Below are 16,275 nucleotides of genomic sequence, written 5' to 3'. Positions count from 1 at the left end.
TTGCCTCAAAGGAAATGCTAACTCATTTTTATATATAGAGACTAGGCAAACCTGCCCGATCTCAGAACTCATGAAACTCATGAAATTTGGACAATTTTTCAACTTTCTCCGAAATTGATCAGCTATTAGTATGTACACACAGCTGATCCCAAGGCGAATCGATCAGTGAGGAAATCTTGAAAATCTGTCCAACTATTCGTGAGTTATAATGTCTCAAAGAAAAAGAAAACTCATTTTCATATATAGAGACTGTATATACATTCATTCATTCGATTCATTCAGAGCAACTTCAAGATCACATTGATACCACTGGCGCGGTTCTGTCAGGCCTTACTCATAGAGACATGGTACTGCTATTTGGCAATTACAATCAATCCCAAGTTAACCTTCCAAAGAAGGTTATATGATCGTTGATGTAGATAGTTCTAGATTATCTTATCCCTGTTGTGCTATGTGGGATGGCTTCAACATCCACGGACTTTCGCAAATCAAAGCGTTTGAAAACTCGGACGGTTTATTTCGTTTTGGTGAATGGAAAAGGCACTATCTTATTGTGAGATTCAAAAAGCTGTAGAGTTTCTTGTACCGGCCGACGTAAGTCATCTACCATTGGAAATGGTCTTATCTCCCTTGGTGCCAATGAAATATGACCCCATAGTTGACGCAAATAGCTACAATTTTAACAAGGGTGACTATAATTCGCTTAATGCAACACTGCTCACTACTGATTGGAGTCTCATTAGCTTGTTCCGGAACGTCGATGACGCTTTCAGCCTTTTAGTTTCTCACTGAGATTGTCACCAGTGCCATCGCTATTCATGTACCTCTGGTAGGACCTGCTCGTAAACCCGCATGGTGAAATAACATGTTGAAGAAGCTCAGATGACGACGATACTCTGCACTTCAAAGGTTCAAAGATATTGCAACTACCTTTCGACTCATCACAAACAGCAGTTTAACATTGCTAACAGAGAATACAGATGCAACAATCAGCTACTGTATTCTTGCTATCTCATTCGCACACAACGAAATCTCCAAACAAACTTCAAGTAGTTTTGATCATTTGTGAAATTGAAACGTAATGAAGATGGGTTATTTACTGCAATACACCTGAAAGGCTATCCGCTGACTGAACTGTTTGCAGTCCAGTTCTAAACAGTTTTCAACGATTTCGTAGAAGAACCTTCTCAAGCCATCGACGTAGTTCGTGATACTGCTCTCGACGTTTTGGACTTCAATATATTGAAATTTTCTTATTTTGTAGGACCAGACGGGATTCCGTCAGCTGTGCTAAAACACGTCGCGCTTCTTGAACCATGTTCAAAAGAAGGGAAGCAAAACTGATGTGAGCAATTACAGCGGAATAACTACACTATAAGCTTGCTAAAAACTCATTGAAATAATTGATACGATATTCCTCAGATCAGCACGGATTTTACCAAAAAGGTGTCGATTACATCTAACTTAGCCCAGTTTACTTCAACGTGCATTCAAGCAGCTGATAACCAAGTGGATGCTGTTTATTTGAATCTCAGGGCTGCTTTCGACAGAGTGGATCATCGCATCTTAATAAAAAAGTTTGAAAAAACGGACGATTCTGCTGCTGGTGTTGAATGGTTCAAATCATACTTGACAAACTGATCTGTGTGTGTGAAATTTGCTTCATGTCACTCGGAACCGTTTGTTTGTGGGTCAGGTGTTCCTCAAGGAAGCAATTTAGGACTCTCATTATTTGTTTTTTTTTTTATTTCTTTATTAAGGTGTTTTTCAATTCTAGATTAAGTTCAACACCGGAAAGGAAAGGAGCTTGAGGAGCTCCCTTCGTGGTCCAACCAAGGGTACCGCCACGATGCCTATTTGTGTCTGAGGAAAACAGGGAAGGGTGGGCCCCCCTTGCGTGCCAACCTAGGGCTCGCCCGTTCTCCGGTGTTTGTTGAAGGATGTCTATCTTCTAGGTCCTATCTTCTAGGTTCGAATGCCAAGTGTTTGGGTAAATGGCAATTTCAGAGCCCGAATTTTTCGGAGGAGCCATCTTGCTCGAATGTGTGTTTTCTTGAAACCTTGATGAAAAGGTGGAGAAGATTTCGAAGACATGGCAGAATGTCGTGTAAAAGAAGGGCTGAAAAATAGAAGAGGAGGCTGAAGCCCCCTAAGCTGAACAGTGTGTGGTTCACTTAGGGGGTGGGACTTAAATCCGAGGAAAGCCCGTTCGTCTCAACAGATGACCCTGTTCCCGAAAGAAGGTGTTCGGGGGTCCTATATTTGATGATAAAGTCCAGCATCCTTCAAGAAGCAGAAGAGAACTTCCGTTCTGGCTTCATCTTCGCCTAGAGCTTCTCTGATGCTGCCTGGGATCCCATAAAGTTCCCTAGGGAATTCGAATTTGGGGCATCTACAAATGAAATGCTCCACGCTGTTTCTGACTCCACACAGGTCACATTGAGGTCGGAAAGGGCCACCACCAAAGGGAGCATCCACAAATTACGTAACGCTTAGAGGGGGTTGCCCGAAGTGTGACAATCCATACACAATTTTTGGATGCTTCATACAAAAAGTGTGACGTAGAGGGGAGGTGGGTGGTTGAAATGGCCAATTTGTGCGTTGCGTAATTAATGGATCTTCCCAAAGTTGTGGGAGACCCTTGAATGTCCGGTCCGTAACTTCGACATGATCTCCTGCTCTTTCTGGGAAGTCAGTTCCCTCCGTGGGCCAGTAGAGCCTTTAATTTTCCTCAGGGAAGGCATGTGGTTGCTACTCCAAGTCCGCGCCCAGTCCTGGCCGACGACACTTTTTGTCCACTTTTTAACGTTGGCCAGTGGGACGGAGCGGGTATAGGGAAGACCTTCGTGCTCAACGCTTGCTAGGGCATCGGCTTCTACGTTCCCTCTGATGCCACAATGGCCGGGGATCCAGGCGAAACTGGTATCTGGTGCCATACCTGCAAGGATTCCTTGGATTCACGGGTGCTTTGGTGTGTGGCTTTGGAGGGCACCCAGTCAACACAAAGTCGTATATGATGCCACATAAGATGCTAAGGTGGAGGCCATATACGTAAAAGTTGTATTGGGGAAGTACGTATATCGCCTCCACTTTAGCATCTTTTATGACATCATATACGATCTTGTGTTGACTGGGCAGCCACCACACTGGCCGAGTCAGTAGGGATCGCAATCAGGGTTGGTAAAAATCAAATTTTCGAAAAATCGAGAATGATCAAACTCACCCGCGATTTTACTTTTAAATTATCAAGTGATTAAAACTCGCCAGCGATTAAGAATCGTTTGAAAATCGTATCTTGATTTGAAGCATTTACCGTTACCTTTTAAACTATTTTTCCTTACAAGCATGAAACTATAACGCCAAATAGAAGATCCCGTTATACTGTTGACAATTGGCTATTATTAGTGAAGATTAATGATTGAATGAAAATTCTGTGTTTATTATCGTTTGAGTAAAAAATTTGAGAAGTTGTCGCCGGCGACAACTCGTCTACTGTTTTCACGTGAAAAGTTTTCACATGAAAGTTGCAATCATGATCGTCTGATAATGATTAAGCACAACACAGATCGTAATTGGTTTGTTTGCTGGTTTGTGGCAGCGACGAATATGGCAACAGCTTCAGCGGGAAATACGTTGCATTGAGGCGGTAGGCTCTCTGACCTGGCTAAATTGGTACCGGAAACACCGAAACCTACCCCTCTGCTAGACACGGAGCCATCGGTGTACCGTACGGTGTGGTTCCGAAAACGAGTGGCTACGAGCTCGATGACCGACCTTCTTAGCTCCTCGGAGTTGTCGCCTCTTCGGAAGCGCGTGGCGATGGAGTTTTAAATTTTAACGGGAGGCATCGACCAGCTTCTTGCTCCATGCCAGTGGACCCGCGCTACTGGGGGGAGACCGGTGCCGGCCACGTTTCTGAGGATCCGGCAGCCTCGTCGAGGAGAGGGATCCCGTACTCTCCTGATGTCACCGCAGCATAGGAAGCTGCCGTGAAGCAGATGGCCGTGCGGACTCTCTGCCGGAAAGCGAAGATTCCGGCTTCGACACAAGCTGCTTCTGCTGGCGTGGAAGGAAGGAAACCGGAAGCCAGTCGGACGTAGCTATTAAACACTGGGGAGAGCACGCTGATGAGGTCCCTTCGTGCAGAAACGGTCAGCTCTAAACCATATAGCAGGTGTGGTAGAAGGGTAAACCGCCGGTCGATATCGACGCCATATACGCGAACAATTTTCCGATTAGGAATGGGGTCGTGGCCAAGCTTTATGGGCGGACCTCCAACTTGATGGCGGCCATGGCAAATGTGGCCCCGGATGCACTTACCCGCATTCATCGTAAAGCCAATGGAGGTGGCCCAGCGGTGGATTGGGCTGATCGCCACCTGTGCTTTGATTCTAGTTCGCCCGGGAGTTCCACCTACTACAACCAGCGTAAACGAAGAGGTGTACGTTGGCGGGATGTATTCCGAAGATCCCGTTCATTGCGATTAGGAAAAGGGTGACCGCAAGAACCAACCCTTGGGGGACCCCAGTTTCCTCGACATACTCTCCGAATGCAGAGCCGCCAATGAGGACCGTGAAAGTCCTACCGGTCAACAAGTTTTTGATAAAGGCAAGCATGTTGCCGGTGATGCCCCATTCTTGTAATTCGTTGAGGACCAGGGGTGTCCAGGTCCTGCTGAAGGCTTTGGCAATGTCCAGCGAAACCAGGTCAACATCTTCTTCTTATTATTATTGGCATTACATCCCCACACTGAGACAGAGCCGCCTCGCAGCTTAGTGTTCATTCAGCACTACCACAGTTATTAACTGCGAGGTTTCTAAGCCAGCTGACGTGAGCTGACGTTCGGCAGCCATGTCGACTATACGTGCAAGAGGGCTTCGACTGCTATTGCGGCATTATCGAGGATGATGTCCAACAGTTCCAAGGTGTGTGCCAGTAGACGCAGGCTACTGGCAGGCGTTGCCGTATCTATTCTTAAATACGGCGGCCCGTTCTGGGCGAGAGTTCTGGTGGTAACCAGTTACCTGCGGAAGCTGGAGAGCACGTACCGCTTGATTTGACTCAGAGTTATATCGGCCTACCGCACGATATCACACGATGCAGCCGGCGTGATTGCGAGTATGATGCCAGTTGGGCTGATCATCCGGAAAGACGATGAGTGTTTCGTGCTACGTGGCACCAGAGGAGTCCGCGAACGCATCGGGTGACTTCGGTTGCCAGATGACAGCGCGAGTGGGATAACTCCGTTTAAGGTAGGTGGACCCACCGGCTGATACCTAACATGTCGAGCTGGGTGGGGAGACCCCATGGGGAAGTTCACTTCCATCGAACACAATTCCTGTCAGGCCATGGCTGCTTCCGGCAGTACCTCTACAGGTTTGGGAACAGGAGAGCCCCGTCTGCCCTGACTGCCCAGGTGTTGATGAAACTCCAGAGCACATACTGTTCGTATGTCCTCGTTTCGAAGTCGAAAGAAGAGCTATGCTAGACGATTGCGGTCGCGACACAACCCCGGATACCCTTTCCCAGAGGATGTGCCAAGCGGTGGATAAGTGGAACGCAGTTTCGACTGCAACCACCCAGATTTTCTGCAGCTTACAGAGAAAACTGTGATGCAGAGAACTTGTGATTGGTTAGTTAGAGCGAAAACAGGCTGAGCGCGGGGATGTGAATGAGAGGTTTGCACATGTCGAGATAAGAGTGTCGCAGCGGGTGGCAACCGCAGTCGCAACCTCGAGGCATGGCAGAAGAGTGAGCGAATAGGTGTGAGCATGGACTGCACATGCTGACGTAAAAGGGTCGTAGCGTAGAATTGTTGATACCTATCGCAATCGACACCTCGAGGCATGACAGAGAGATGAGCACCCAAGACAGACTCACATGGTATGTTAAGGGTGAGCATCCAAGTCAGACTTACATGGTATGTCAGAAGTGAGAGCCTAAGAAACTCCCACATGGTGTGTCAGAGCGTGTGTCCGGAGGAGTAACAGGGTGTACTAGAGTGAGCACCCAAATAAGTCTCAAATTGGTGCAGAGGCGCCTCGTCCATACGTTCTACCTGTTCATGGAACAGGTAACCATTCTTAGTTCAGAAGTAGCAAGCTTAATGTACTTACATTATTTTCCTAGCATTTAATTATTAGAGCAAATAATTACTCAGTGAAATTTTTTAAACAAAGTACCACGTAATATTTCCAATGATGGTTTAATATCTAACGAAACAAAATATTGCGTTGAGATCAACTCAACGGCTCATGCTTGGCGTACAGTCGAATTGCAGCTAAATATTTGTTTCTCCGACGGATAACACCACACCACATCACATAGAAAGCTTTACCCAGTTGGTAAGCTCCGCGCGCGGAGAACCAGCGTGAGCGTTGCCAGCATTCTTCGTTTCCTCACATCATCCTCTTTCACATGCGGAGCAGGCACGTTTAGATGCACGTTCTGCTATGTTGCGCAGGAGTCTAACCCGTTCGACGCGCTGCGAGAACAATCAACGACGCGACGTTCCTTCGGTTAGACTCGGTCGGAGTGACGGGCTGTGCTTTGCCGAAAGACGCAACGCGCACGCTTTCATTCATACTTCGATGATTGGGAACGGTTTGTGTTTTCTTATATCTCCTCATGAATATGCATCATAAACAATTCAGCATCAAGAACAATATTGAATTAATGTTTGAGTTTTCAAAAGAGACATCAAACAATACTTTTTTTTTCGAATAATCAAAATCAATCAACATAGAGAAAAAGGTATAGTTTTCACTAAATTTGAAAAATTAAATAACTTTTCAGCTTACAAATGTGACTCATGTTAGCTTCCAAATGTGGACTCAATCTGGGTAGCTTCAAATGATGATAATAATAATGGTTAATTACATTGCTTTCATAACAACAAAATATGTGAAAGTTTTTAAATGCTAGATGCGATGAGTCCTGTGCACCCGAATGTTGAACCGTCTTCCAAATCCGTGGTGGAAAGAGCCGATTTGAAAGATCTCTATTATGAGCAATATCCAGTTATCGTCAACTGTTACCAAATTAGATTTCGGACGACTTAAGAGAGTTGAAAATTTTAAGTGCTTCTTAATTTAAAACATTTTTGGAACAAAAGAGATTTATAAGCTGTTTATTGTTTTGTAAATCCTTTCTATTTAAATTGTTTGTTTTTCTTTCTAATATTTGGTTAAGTTGTAGAAGAAAAGTTTGTAATATTAGATTAAATGCACAACTTTCATTCGAAACCACTCAGCTCGATGCATTTTTTTTTTTTGCAAACTGGTAGAACAGGTGTACCAAAAGTCCACGAGACGCCCCTGAATTGGTGTGATAGAGCGTGAATCAGGTGACAGGGTGAGCATCCAAGTGAGTCTCACATGGTCCGTAAAGGGTGAGCACCCAAGTTAGACACACATGGTAGTTAGTGGTAAGCATCCCAGCAAGACTCATATGGTGCGTCAGGAAGAGTATCAGGGCGTGTCAGAGGGTATGTTAGAGAGAGAGCACCCAAGTAAGCCTCATACGGGATGACTGCTTATGTGAGCGTGAATGAGCAAGTACATTAAGTACTGCCTATCCCCCAGAAGTAATGCTGGGAGGCAGTTCCTGGGGTAATCAGGATATTAGCAGAAAAGGTAACTGAAGTAACCTACCGCTACTTGAGTGGGTTTAGTGGGTCGGCCTGCTGTCAACCCTACTCCCTGAGTGAAAATTTCAGGTGTCTGTTTGCAGATTTGCCTTCATTCCTCTATAAAAAAATACCAATGTAAAAAATGTTGATAATTGCGTTGATCTCCAAACTCTCCTGAATCGCTCTGTGGCGTGGTGTGATAGAAATTGTCTTACACTTATTGTAGATAAATGCCAGGTTATCAGTTTTAGTAGAAAGCGAAGACCGATAATTATTTGATTACACTATATCTGGCAACATCCTACAAAGAGTACATCGTATCAAGGATCTTGGAGTTAACCTAGATGACGAACTCTCCTTCAGTTTTTTCTCAGTTTCTGGGTTGATCAAAACGGGTATATTTTGAACTGCCCAACGTTTCGGCAAGATGTATTTAGAGTTTTTAGGGGGAAATTATCAGTCAACCGTGTTTCGTTTTATAGATATATTTTACAAAACGAAAAACGGTCGACTAATATTTTTTTCCTTGGAAAAGGCAGAATGCATCCTGTCGAAACGTCGGTCAGTTCAATATATAGTCGTTTTGATCAACTCAGGTACAGAAAATCATATCCTTGAAGCAATATTATTTTGTAATAGAAATAAGCAGAGGGCCATTCAAGAACACAACACGAAATTGAAATGCTATTTCGCCTAAACTCTACCCGGGAGCGGCTAGACTGATAGTACCGTCGTCGGGGCCGAGAATGGGTCACTGTTTCAACTACTTAGAATGCTTGTAGAATAGATTGAATGTATCTGAGTAAGAAAAAACTAAAATATAAGAAACCTTTTTGAACGATTTTGTTATCCGACCTCCAGACTGTCGGTGAGAGCAATGACGTCAATGAAAGCTTCTAAAACATATAAACTGTCTTTCTTCATAAACTCATGGGCTTTAAAAGGTGGCTTAAAACTGGGTATCATATAAGTAGCTACATTTTTTTTACGTTTGGGTAAAGCAATTTATTTACTTAGCTAAGGTCTCTAACTTACCATTGGTATTCATATCACTGCATAATACTGGCTATTTTTTCGACATCCAGATCTCCAATGAAACACACATTTGCCACCATAAAACTGAAGCTGCAACTGCTTATGCTATTCGAAAATCGTTCGACGTCAGAATAGTTCCCAAACATGTGTTTGGATATGATGACGGTATGTTTCGATGATATCGGTTTTCTAGGCAAAAAATGACTCTAGAGTGTTTCTTATTTGATCTATATGCCTGATTGTTACCAGAAGAAAGCGATTCTTACAGATTTCTTCAACAAGACTGGACATCGATCAAAATGGGCAACCGTACGTCGTTCCTCTGTACTTGTTGTTATATCTTTTCCACTCGGGATCGCGACATTGAACTTATGGAAACTCACTGGCAGGTAATGGCATGTTTACGCGTTAATGCGTGCGATGTGACGCAATTACGATATGCGGAGCGTGTGCCCAACAAGCTGTTAGAGTAGGCTTTCATTCAAAATGGATAGATAGAACGCTTACGTTTGTAGTAATTATGTCTACGTGGTGCGAATTGATATCAGCAGCGACGAACAACGATTGATGCATAGTTTTCCTTTAATCCAAGTTCAGAAATAAAAGCATGGGAAAGCTGCACATTTAAATCTGTGAGGTCGTTCAAGCATTTAGGCGTAATGTTTTTCGACAAGTTTAATATCAAGAGCCACGTCGACTACCTATGTTTGGAAAAAGCATTGCTAGCAATAAGATCATTATAACTAATGGTGTCTTATAGATATGCGGTGCTCCCAGACGCGAATATTATCGAACTTTCATGAACCTCCGTGGTTTTCACACGAAAATAAATCTTTAGAGCGTCAGGAAAAGGATACAGTTTTTGCCTTTTTGTCTTTCTCGTATACTAAGTATACGTAAAGGCTATATGATCGCTCCAAAAACACGTGGTAGCAAAAAGAAGTGACTAGATTGGTGCTGTATTTCTTTGTTTTGCAATAAGATGAATATATATTCAGTGAGATGTAAAACGGAACAGTTCCCTCATTGTTTTCCTTTTCAATAGTAATTGAATCAAAATGCCAGTAGCAATACAAAATCTACCAAATAAATGTATGTTCTCCAACATTCGGGTAATGTGTCCAGCCTACGTAGACCAATCATATAATAAGATTGGTCTAACTATCAATCTGGTGGAACGACAGTGCTGAATGGGAAAATTTTCGTTCTTATTGCATAGTTTACTCCTCAGATTAGACCAAATATGTCAGATAAACCTCAGATAAACCAAATATGTCAAGACATGTTATCATATTGAGTAAGTGATATGTTGCCAATAGTCATGAAGATCGATCACTTAGTCACTTAGTAATTTAGTTTTCGTTCTGTGTTTGGAAAGGCCAAGTAACCTGCATCTAGAATTTAATTCGATAATATTGTAATAGCGTCGTGAGCACGGTGATGTAATTTTGCTTATATTATAATAAAAACATATCACTGGTTACAAAAATCTAGCAAAAGACTGAATATCTATGCAATCTAAATCCGGTAAGCTAAGCAAGTTCTAGTAGTGTTTCTCATTTCCGAGGAAGATTCATGTGTGGCAGTGAAATTGCACTTGATGTTAATTATGAAAAGGCAATATCTAATTGATTAGAAAGCATCGAAGTAAGCTCCATATGAACAACAACGGAGAGCCACCAAAATATCAATCAAAGCAATCGTGGTAGTTCGCCAGCAGTCGAAGAAATGCGGTCATCCATCACGGACAGGAGTGACAGTTTCCCAGCAGATTTCCTAGCATCATGATAGTCTCCACAATTCCCATCAGCATCCGAGAAGGATTCTCATCCGAATCCGAGAGGAATTCCTATCAGAATCCGAGAAGAATTTGCATTGGAATCTCTGAAGAATTCCTTTCAGAATCATCGAAGTATTCCAACCGGAATCCAAAAGAATTCACACTGGATTTCTTTCGGTATCGTTGAGGGATACCCTTGGGAATCTGTGGGGATACCCTTCCTGATCCATGGAGGATTTGCTTCAGGATCTCTCGTTGATTCACTTCGGAATTCCTCCGGAATCGCGCGAAGATTTGTTTCGGAATCGTTCGGAGATTTGCTTCGGAATTCCTCAAAGATGTAGATCAACGATTTGCTTCAACTTTCCTCCGGAAAGCCTCCTTTAAAAAGGCCCGGAAGCCTACTTTCAAGATGCCCGGAAGCCTCCTTTCAAGAGGCTCGGAAGCCTCCTTTCAAGAGGCTCGGAAGCCTCCTTTCAAGAGGCTCGGAAGCCTCCTTTCAAGAGGCTCGGAAGCCTCCTTTCAAGAGGCTCGGAAGCCTCCTTTCAAGAGGCTCGGAAGCCTCCTTTCAAGAGGCTCGGAAGCCTCCTTTCAAGAGGCCCAGAAGCCTCCTTTCAAGAGGCCCGAAACCCCTCTTCAAGATGCTCGGAAGCCTCCTTTCAAGAGGCCGGAAGAGGTCGTAGGCTTCGAGGAAGGCCGCATACACGATGGCTTTTTGCAGTAGAAAAGGATCTTAGGGCACTAAACATCCAGTGGAGAAGGATATTTCTGGATAGTTGTTGAACCAATAGCAACCGCAATCGCCCAAATTAGTTAATAACTGACGAAGTTATGCCCATTTCAAGTCTCGCCTCGTTAAAAGCGGGTCTCGTTAAGAAGCTTTTTACATTGGTAGCACAATGGTTAAGCATGAAACACATCAGTGACGGACTTCTTTGCAAGACCACGGTGCAGGTGGATGGATGGAAATCCTTATCGAATTGAGGAACTTTCGGGTTAATATTTATCTCAATTCAAGTACAGAGTGTTATCGTGCTTAACACATGACGAACGAATGACAAATTAGTTTGAAAACGTTGTTGTTTTTGACAGCATACGAATACAATCGATTGAGTTAGGTGGACTGAAAAGGTAGAATAATATTTGCGGACTCTTCGTAGACAGCTTGATTGGAAACGTTCATCAAAATGAAAACAACTTTTATGTACTGCTAGGCAACTTTGGCCTCAGTCTGATAATAAATAGACAAGAAGAATACAATTCGTATCTTCTATATACAAGAGAAACGTCTTTTTCAAAACATTATCATCCAGGCATTTGGAAATCCGGCACTGACCACAGACATTCTGCATCATCGATGCAGCCCAAAGCTACACAACCTAGAAACGGTTGCTCCCATTGACTGGGTCCAAGTATTAATAGAAACCAGACAACCGCAAAAAATATAATCGTTCCATTAGCTGACGCTAACAAAAAAATGCTACAAAATCCAAACCGACACCACGCGCTATGCTTACATGTGTATATAAACGTCCGCATGCTTACAGTCCATCGTGGCTGGTGGTGATACAAAAAGAAGAAAAAAAAATAAACAACAGTGGCGTGATATCGCCCGGACACGAAGCACTAAGTGGTCAACTTCCACTTGATTTTTTGTTTATATGAACTTATGACGTGAGATCTGGGCAAAGTCCATCAAAAAGAGAGTCATTTTTTACTTGCGTCATTATCAGCACCCCCTTACTTTTGAATGGTATCACGTAGAAAGTGTATCAATGTTGCCAACTTGAACCCAGCTTATCACAATAAATTATTGCGGCAACGGTTCCGGAAGCAGTAACAATTAAAATGGCGCACACCAATTCTTTTACCCTTTGTTTCAGCTCTAGCGACATATTTGTAATCAAAATCTTATCCTAAATTTCCTACCACACTGCCACCCCAACCGCACTTACTTTCGTCATCCAAATCGATGGCCCAAAGATGGCCGATATCAGGTGAATCCCGATGATGGTGCACTGGGCTTCGGTGACGTCGATCTTGCCGAACCGCAACGTACCGGACACGTACGTTTGCCAGTGGGCACAGTAGAACAGTGTCATCGCGCAGAAACACTGGAAGAACATCCACCGCGGGTAGAACCCGAGCTGGACCGATATGCACGCCGACAGGGCCACAAACACGGTCGATATCGAGTCGCACCCGTGGTCGAACAGCTCGCCCAGCGGGGTCGACGAGTTGGTGCGGCGCGCCTGTTTACCATCGATGGCATCCAGGCTTTGGTATATGAACAGACCGAGGGCACAGAGCGCGCTGGCCCATCGGGGTGGTTCCTCGCGACCGTTTGGACTGAAGCTGTAAATATAAAAGATTAGAGAGAAGGGGTGTGTTAGTTTGATGATACTGTAGATTGTCTTCGTTGATTGGACTGATAATGATGCATAGTGCAAAGTTTAAAGCGAACGACAACGTTTTTCATGACAACAAGATTGAAATATGGCGGATGAATAAGACAGAGCAATCGTAGTGCTTGTTTCATCTAATATTTAAAACACATCGCATTGCAGTACATATATGAGTAAAATGAGTCCAGTTCTATTTTGGCAGAAAATTGACAAGTAATTCAATCACAGTAAATTACCTAAACTAAAACCATCGCATAGGTCAAGACGAGCTCGGTGGTCTGACTACAAATTACAATCTCTCTTTCTCTTCTCTTCATTGGCGCTACATCCCCCACTGGGACATTGCCGCCTCAAGCAAGGTTTCTAAGCCATGTTACCATTTCTGCATTCGTACATCATGAAGCTAACACGATGATACTTTTATGCCCAGGGAACTCGAAACAATTTCAAAACCGAAAATTGCCTAGACCGGCAATGTGGTTTTGTCAGTCACATAGGACAAAGTCTAGTCAAAATGATAATTTGAAAATGTTAGTATTGTTTGTATGTACGTTAGGCGTTGATTATTTATTGAGTCATTTCTATAATTGTGAGTTGTATAATTAATGTAAAACACAACTTGTCTTCTATATTTTAAATCTGTTATTATCACTGTGTAGTTGTCGGTTGTCTGTTAAGTTTCAACATAAAGGTCTTATATAAATTGGTCTTATAAGTGTTTTAGTCATTGTTAGATACAGTATGTATAAAAGTACAAAAGAATTGTTAAGTATTGCCTTACAAATGTGTCCTTCCTCTATCTATCAATATCTGCTTTCTTTAAGTAATTCTCGCTGAGACCGGGCCACTATTTGCACGAGGTTCTTAAAAATTCCTAAATTTCGGCACCAACATTTCAAAAGGGCGTAACTGATTTTGTAAACAAAAGCTTCTCACGTCGCTGGTGGGTTAATTTGAGCCCACACACGCAATCCAATACCACTAACGGAATAATAGAATCCTCTTCTTTCATTTAATGGTGCTGGATTGCGTGGGTCTGTACAAATAAGCCCACCAGAGACGTGAGAAGCTCTTGTTTACAAAATCAGTTTCGCCCTTTTGAAATGTTGGTGCCGATTTATGTTCATTCGTAAGCTTTTAGCGAGTATGTTAAGGACCCGAGTTAAATTATTCAGAAAGATAGACCCCTTGATAGTTATACACGAAATCACGTTCATGAACCCCTCGATTTTTGTCAATTCTTAACTGTCATAACTCCAACATTTCTCAACCGATCTTAGAGATCAGCATATCGTTGGAAAGAGGAAGAGTTTATTCTCAATTTGCAATAGTGAAACTAGAAGCAGCCATGTTGAGTTTTCCCGCCATATTGGATTTTTTTTTTTAAACTATTTTTCCGCTAGGTTTGCAACGATCGATTTTGAATATTAATACATCGATGGAACTTAGTTTATATTGTGCATTGTAGCATAGCATGGCATAGCATAGTTACGGTGTAGATTGGACACTAGTGATACTCATGTTTTTCTTTTGAAATCCTTATGCAGATTGCTATCAGAAATCAAGGTGGGTGTGGTCCTTGATTTAAATCTAGGATAAAAATCACAAAAGCATGAGGATTACTACTCCTGGCCACGCCCTTCTTCACCGTAACTTGGGAGGGGAAGGAAATGTTGGTGTAGTACTTACTTAACGAGAGGCCCCCGACTCAGCGACACCCTCATAAGTACCACGGAGTTGGATATTCGGGAAGGTATTCGTTGGGTCAGGATTTGCCTGTAGCTGACAATGTGACCGTGATAGATCTTACACCGTAACACACCACGCAAAGGCGTCTACCCAGCGTTACGGGGGTGTTAGTTTATATTGTGCATTGTGTCCAAAAATCTCAGGTGTATGTTTTTTTATCAAAAGTTATGTACGATTTACCAATACAAATAATCGTGAATTATTTATTTGAGCCCTTCAAATAAAATAGTGTTGTAGATATGCTTTTCATTTTCAAAACATATTTGGCTTAGAATAGTGAAACTCATATGTGAATATGTACATTATGTGGAAGATATTGATTTGAAAAATGTATGTATTGGAGGTAACCACTTTCTCTTCGATGGGACTCGAACCTGGCTTGACAAATGAATCATTTGTTTGAGAAACTGCATAAGTCCATTTTACACTATTTCGAGAAAACAACTAAAAACTGTTTTTGAACAAATTTGCACCGAATCTTTCGATTTCTTCGATACAGAATACAGATCAATAGTTTTTGGCAAAACTCAAGACCCTGGGGAACTTTCAGTGCAAAAATATAAGCAGTACTCCACAATTGCTCTTCAAAGTACGTGGACATATGTAGTTTCTCAAACAAACGAAATTTTTTTCATACATTCCTGAACAAAAATTTTTTTTTCGTGTTTTTTGCCAAAAAACGTATTTTTGGACGAGGATTCAGAATATATAAAAATCTCATTTTGGCCAAAAATGTTACATATGCAGTTTCTCAAACAAACGGTTCAAATGGATTGCGAGTGATTGCGAGTGGCCTATGCGTCCAATTTGGGAATCTCGAGCTCATTCAGTAGCCGCTAGGTTGCGAAGGCCGACGGTGGTCCTTCGTAGCTTAGTTGGTTAAAGCACCAGTCTAGCGTACTGTAGGGTCGTGGGTTCGAGTCCCATCGAAATTAAAGTGGTAACCTCCAATACATTTTTCAAATCAATATCTTCCACATAAAGTACATATTCACATATGAGTTTTTATAACATTGTAAATTAATGTCCAAGTCGGGTGGTTTTAATCCCCGAAAATAGGCAATTAACTTTGATTGAACTAAGAATAATGTATGAAATCAGGGAACTGACGTCGTAGTATCATATTGACCATACAAATAATGCTCGTCCTGATAAGTCTAAATAGTTCTTCACTTCCAATTGAAAACATTCTGAAATTTGAATGTCTCTAAAATATAAGAATGATCTATTATAGACGCTATAGGTTCCATAGACGAGCGCAGGCACGGTTGGCTCTTTTCGATAAGGTGTGTTTTTCCACTTTTTCACAGTGTACCACGGGAATTTGACGTCACACGCTCCGTTGCTTGGATTGCAATCGTAACGTCATGCTCGTTTGGCTACACTAACTGACAGTTCGTTTGGCTACACTCGCCTTCGCCTCAGCTCGTCTATGGAACCTATAGTGTCTATACTCTGATCTATTGTGATTAATGACTTCTCAATTTCAATCCAAATTACAACCTATCCTATTCTACCTGTGGTCACGCGTTGGCTTCGCTACTTCCAGTTGACGAGAAATTAGTGAATTTCCCGACCCCTTGGAGAGTACTAATGAGCCCTAGCGGATCCTCCATGTAAAGAGCTGTACCTGATAAGTATGTCAGGACATACGATCAGGGGCTCAGTACTTGTTC

General features: G+C 42.6%; 1 protein-coding gene across 8 annotated transcripts in view; it reads right to left on the bottom strand.

The window, feature by feature from the left end:
* The window catches only part of LOC134225720 (cholinephosphotransferase 1), a 61,570-nt gene that overhangs the window by 34,355 nt on the left and 10,940 nt on the right, over positions 1 to 16,275 (bottom strand). For all 8 annotated transcript variants that reach the window (XM_062706019.1, XM_062706020.1, XM_062706021.1 and 5 more), the window contains exon 2: positions 12,401 to 12,800. In XM_062706019.1, coding sequence (XP_062562003.1) covers positions 12,401 to 12,800 — 400 coding nt within the window. The remainder of the gene's footprint in view (positions 1 to 12,400; positions 12,801 to 16,275) is intronic.

Source organism: Armigeres subalbatus, chromosome 3, assembly GCF_024139115.2.
Source record: "Armigeres subalbatus isolate Guangzhou_Male chromosome 3, GZ_Asu_2, whole genome shotgun sequence".
Lineage (NCBI taxonomy): Eukaryota > Metazoa > Arthropoda > Insecta > Diptera > Culicidae > Armigeres > Armigeres subalbatus.
Note: the sequence above shows the minus strand (reverse complement) of the source record. Positions and strands in the feature narration are given on the sequence as shown.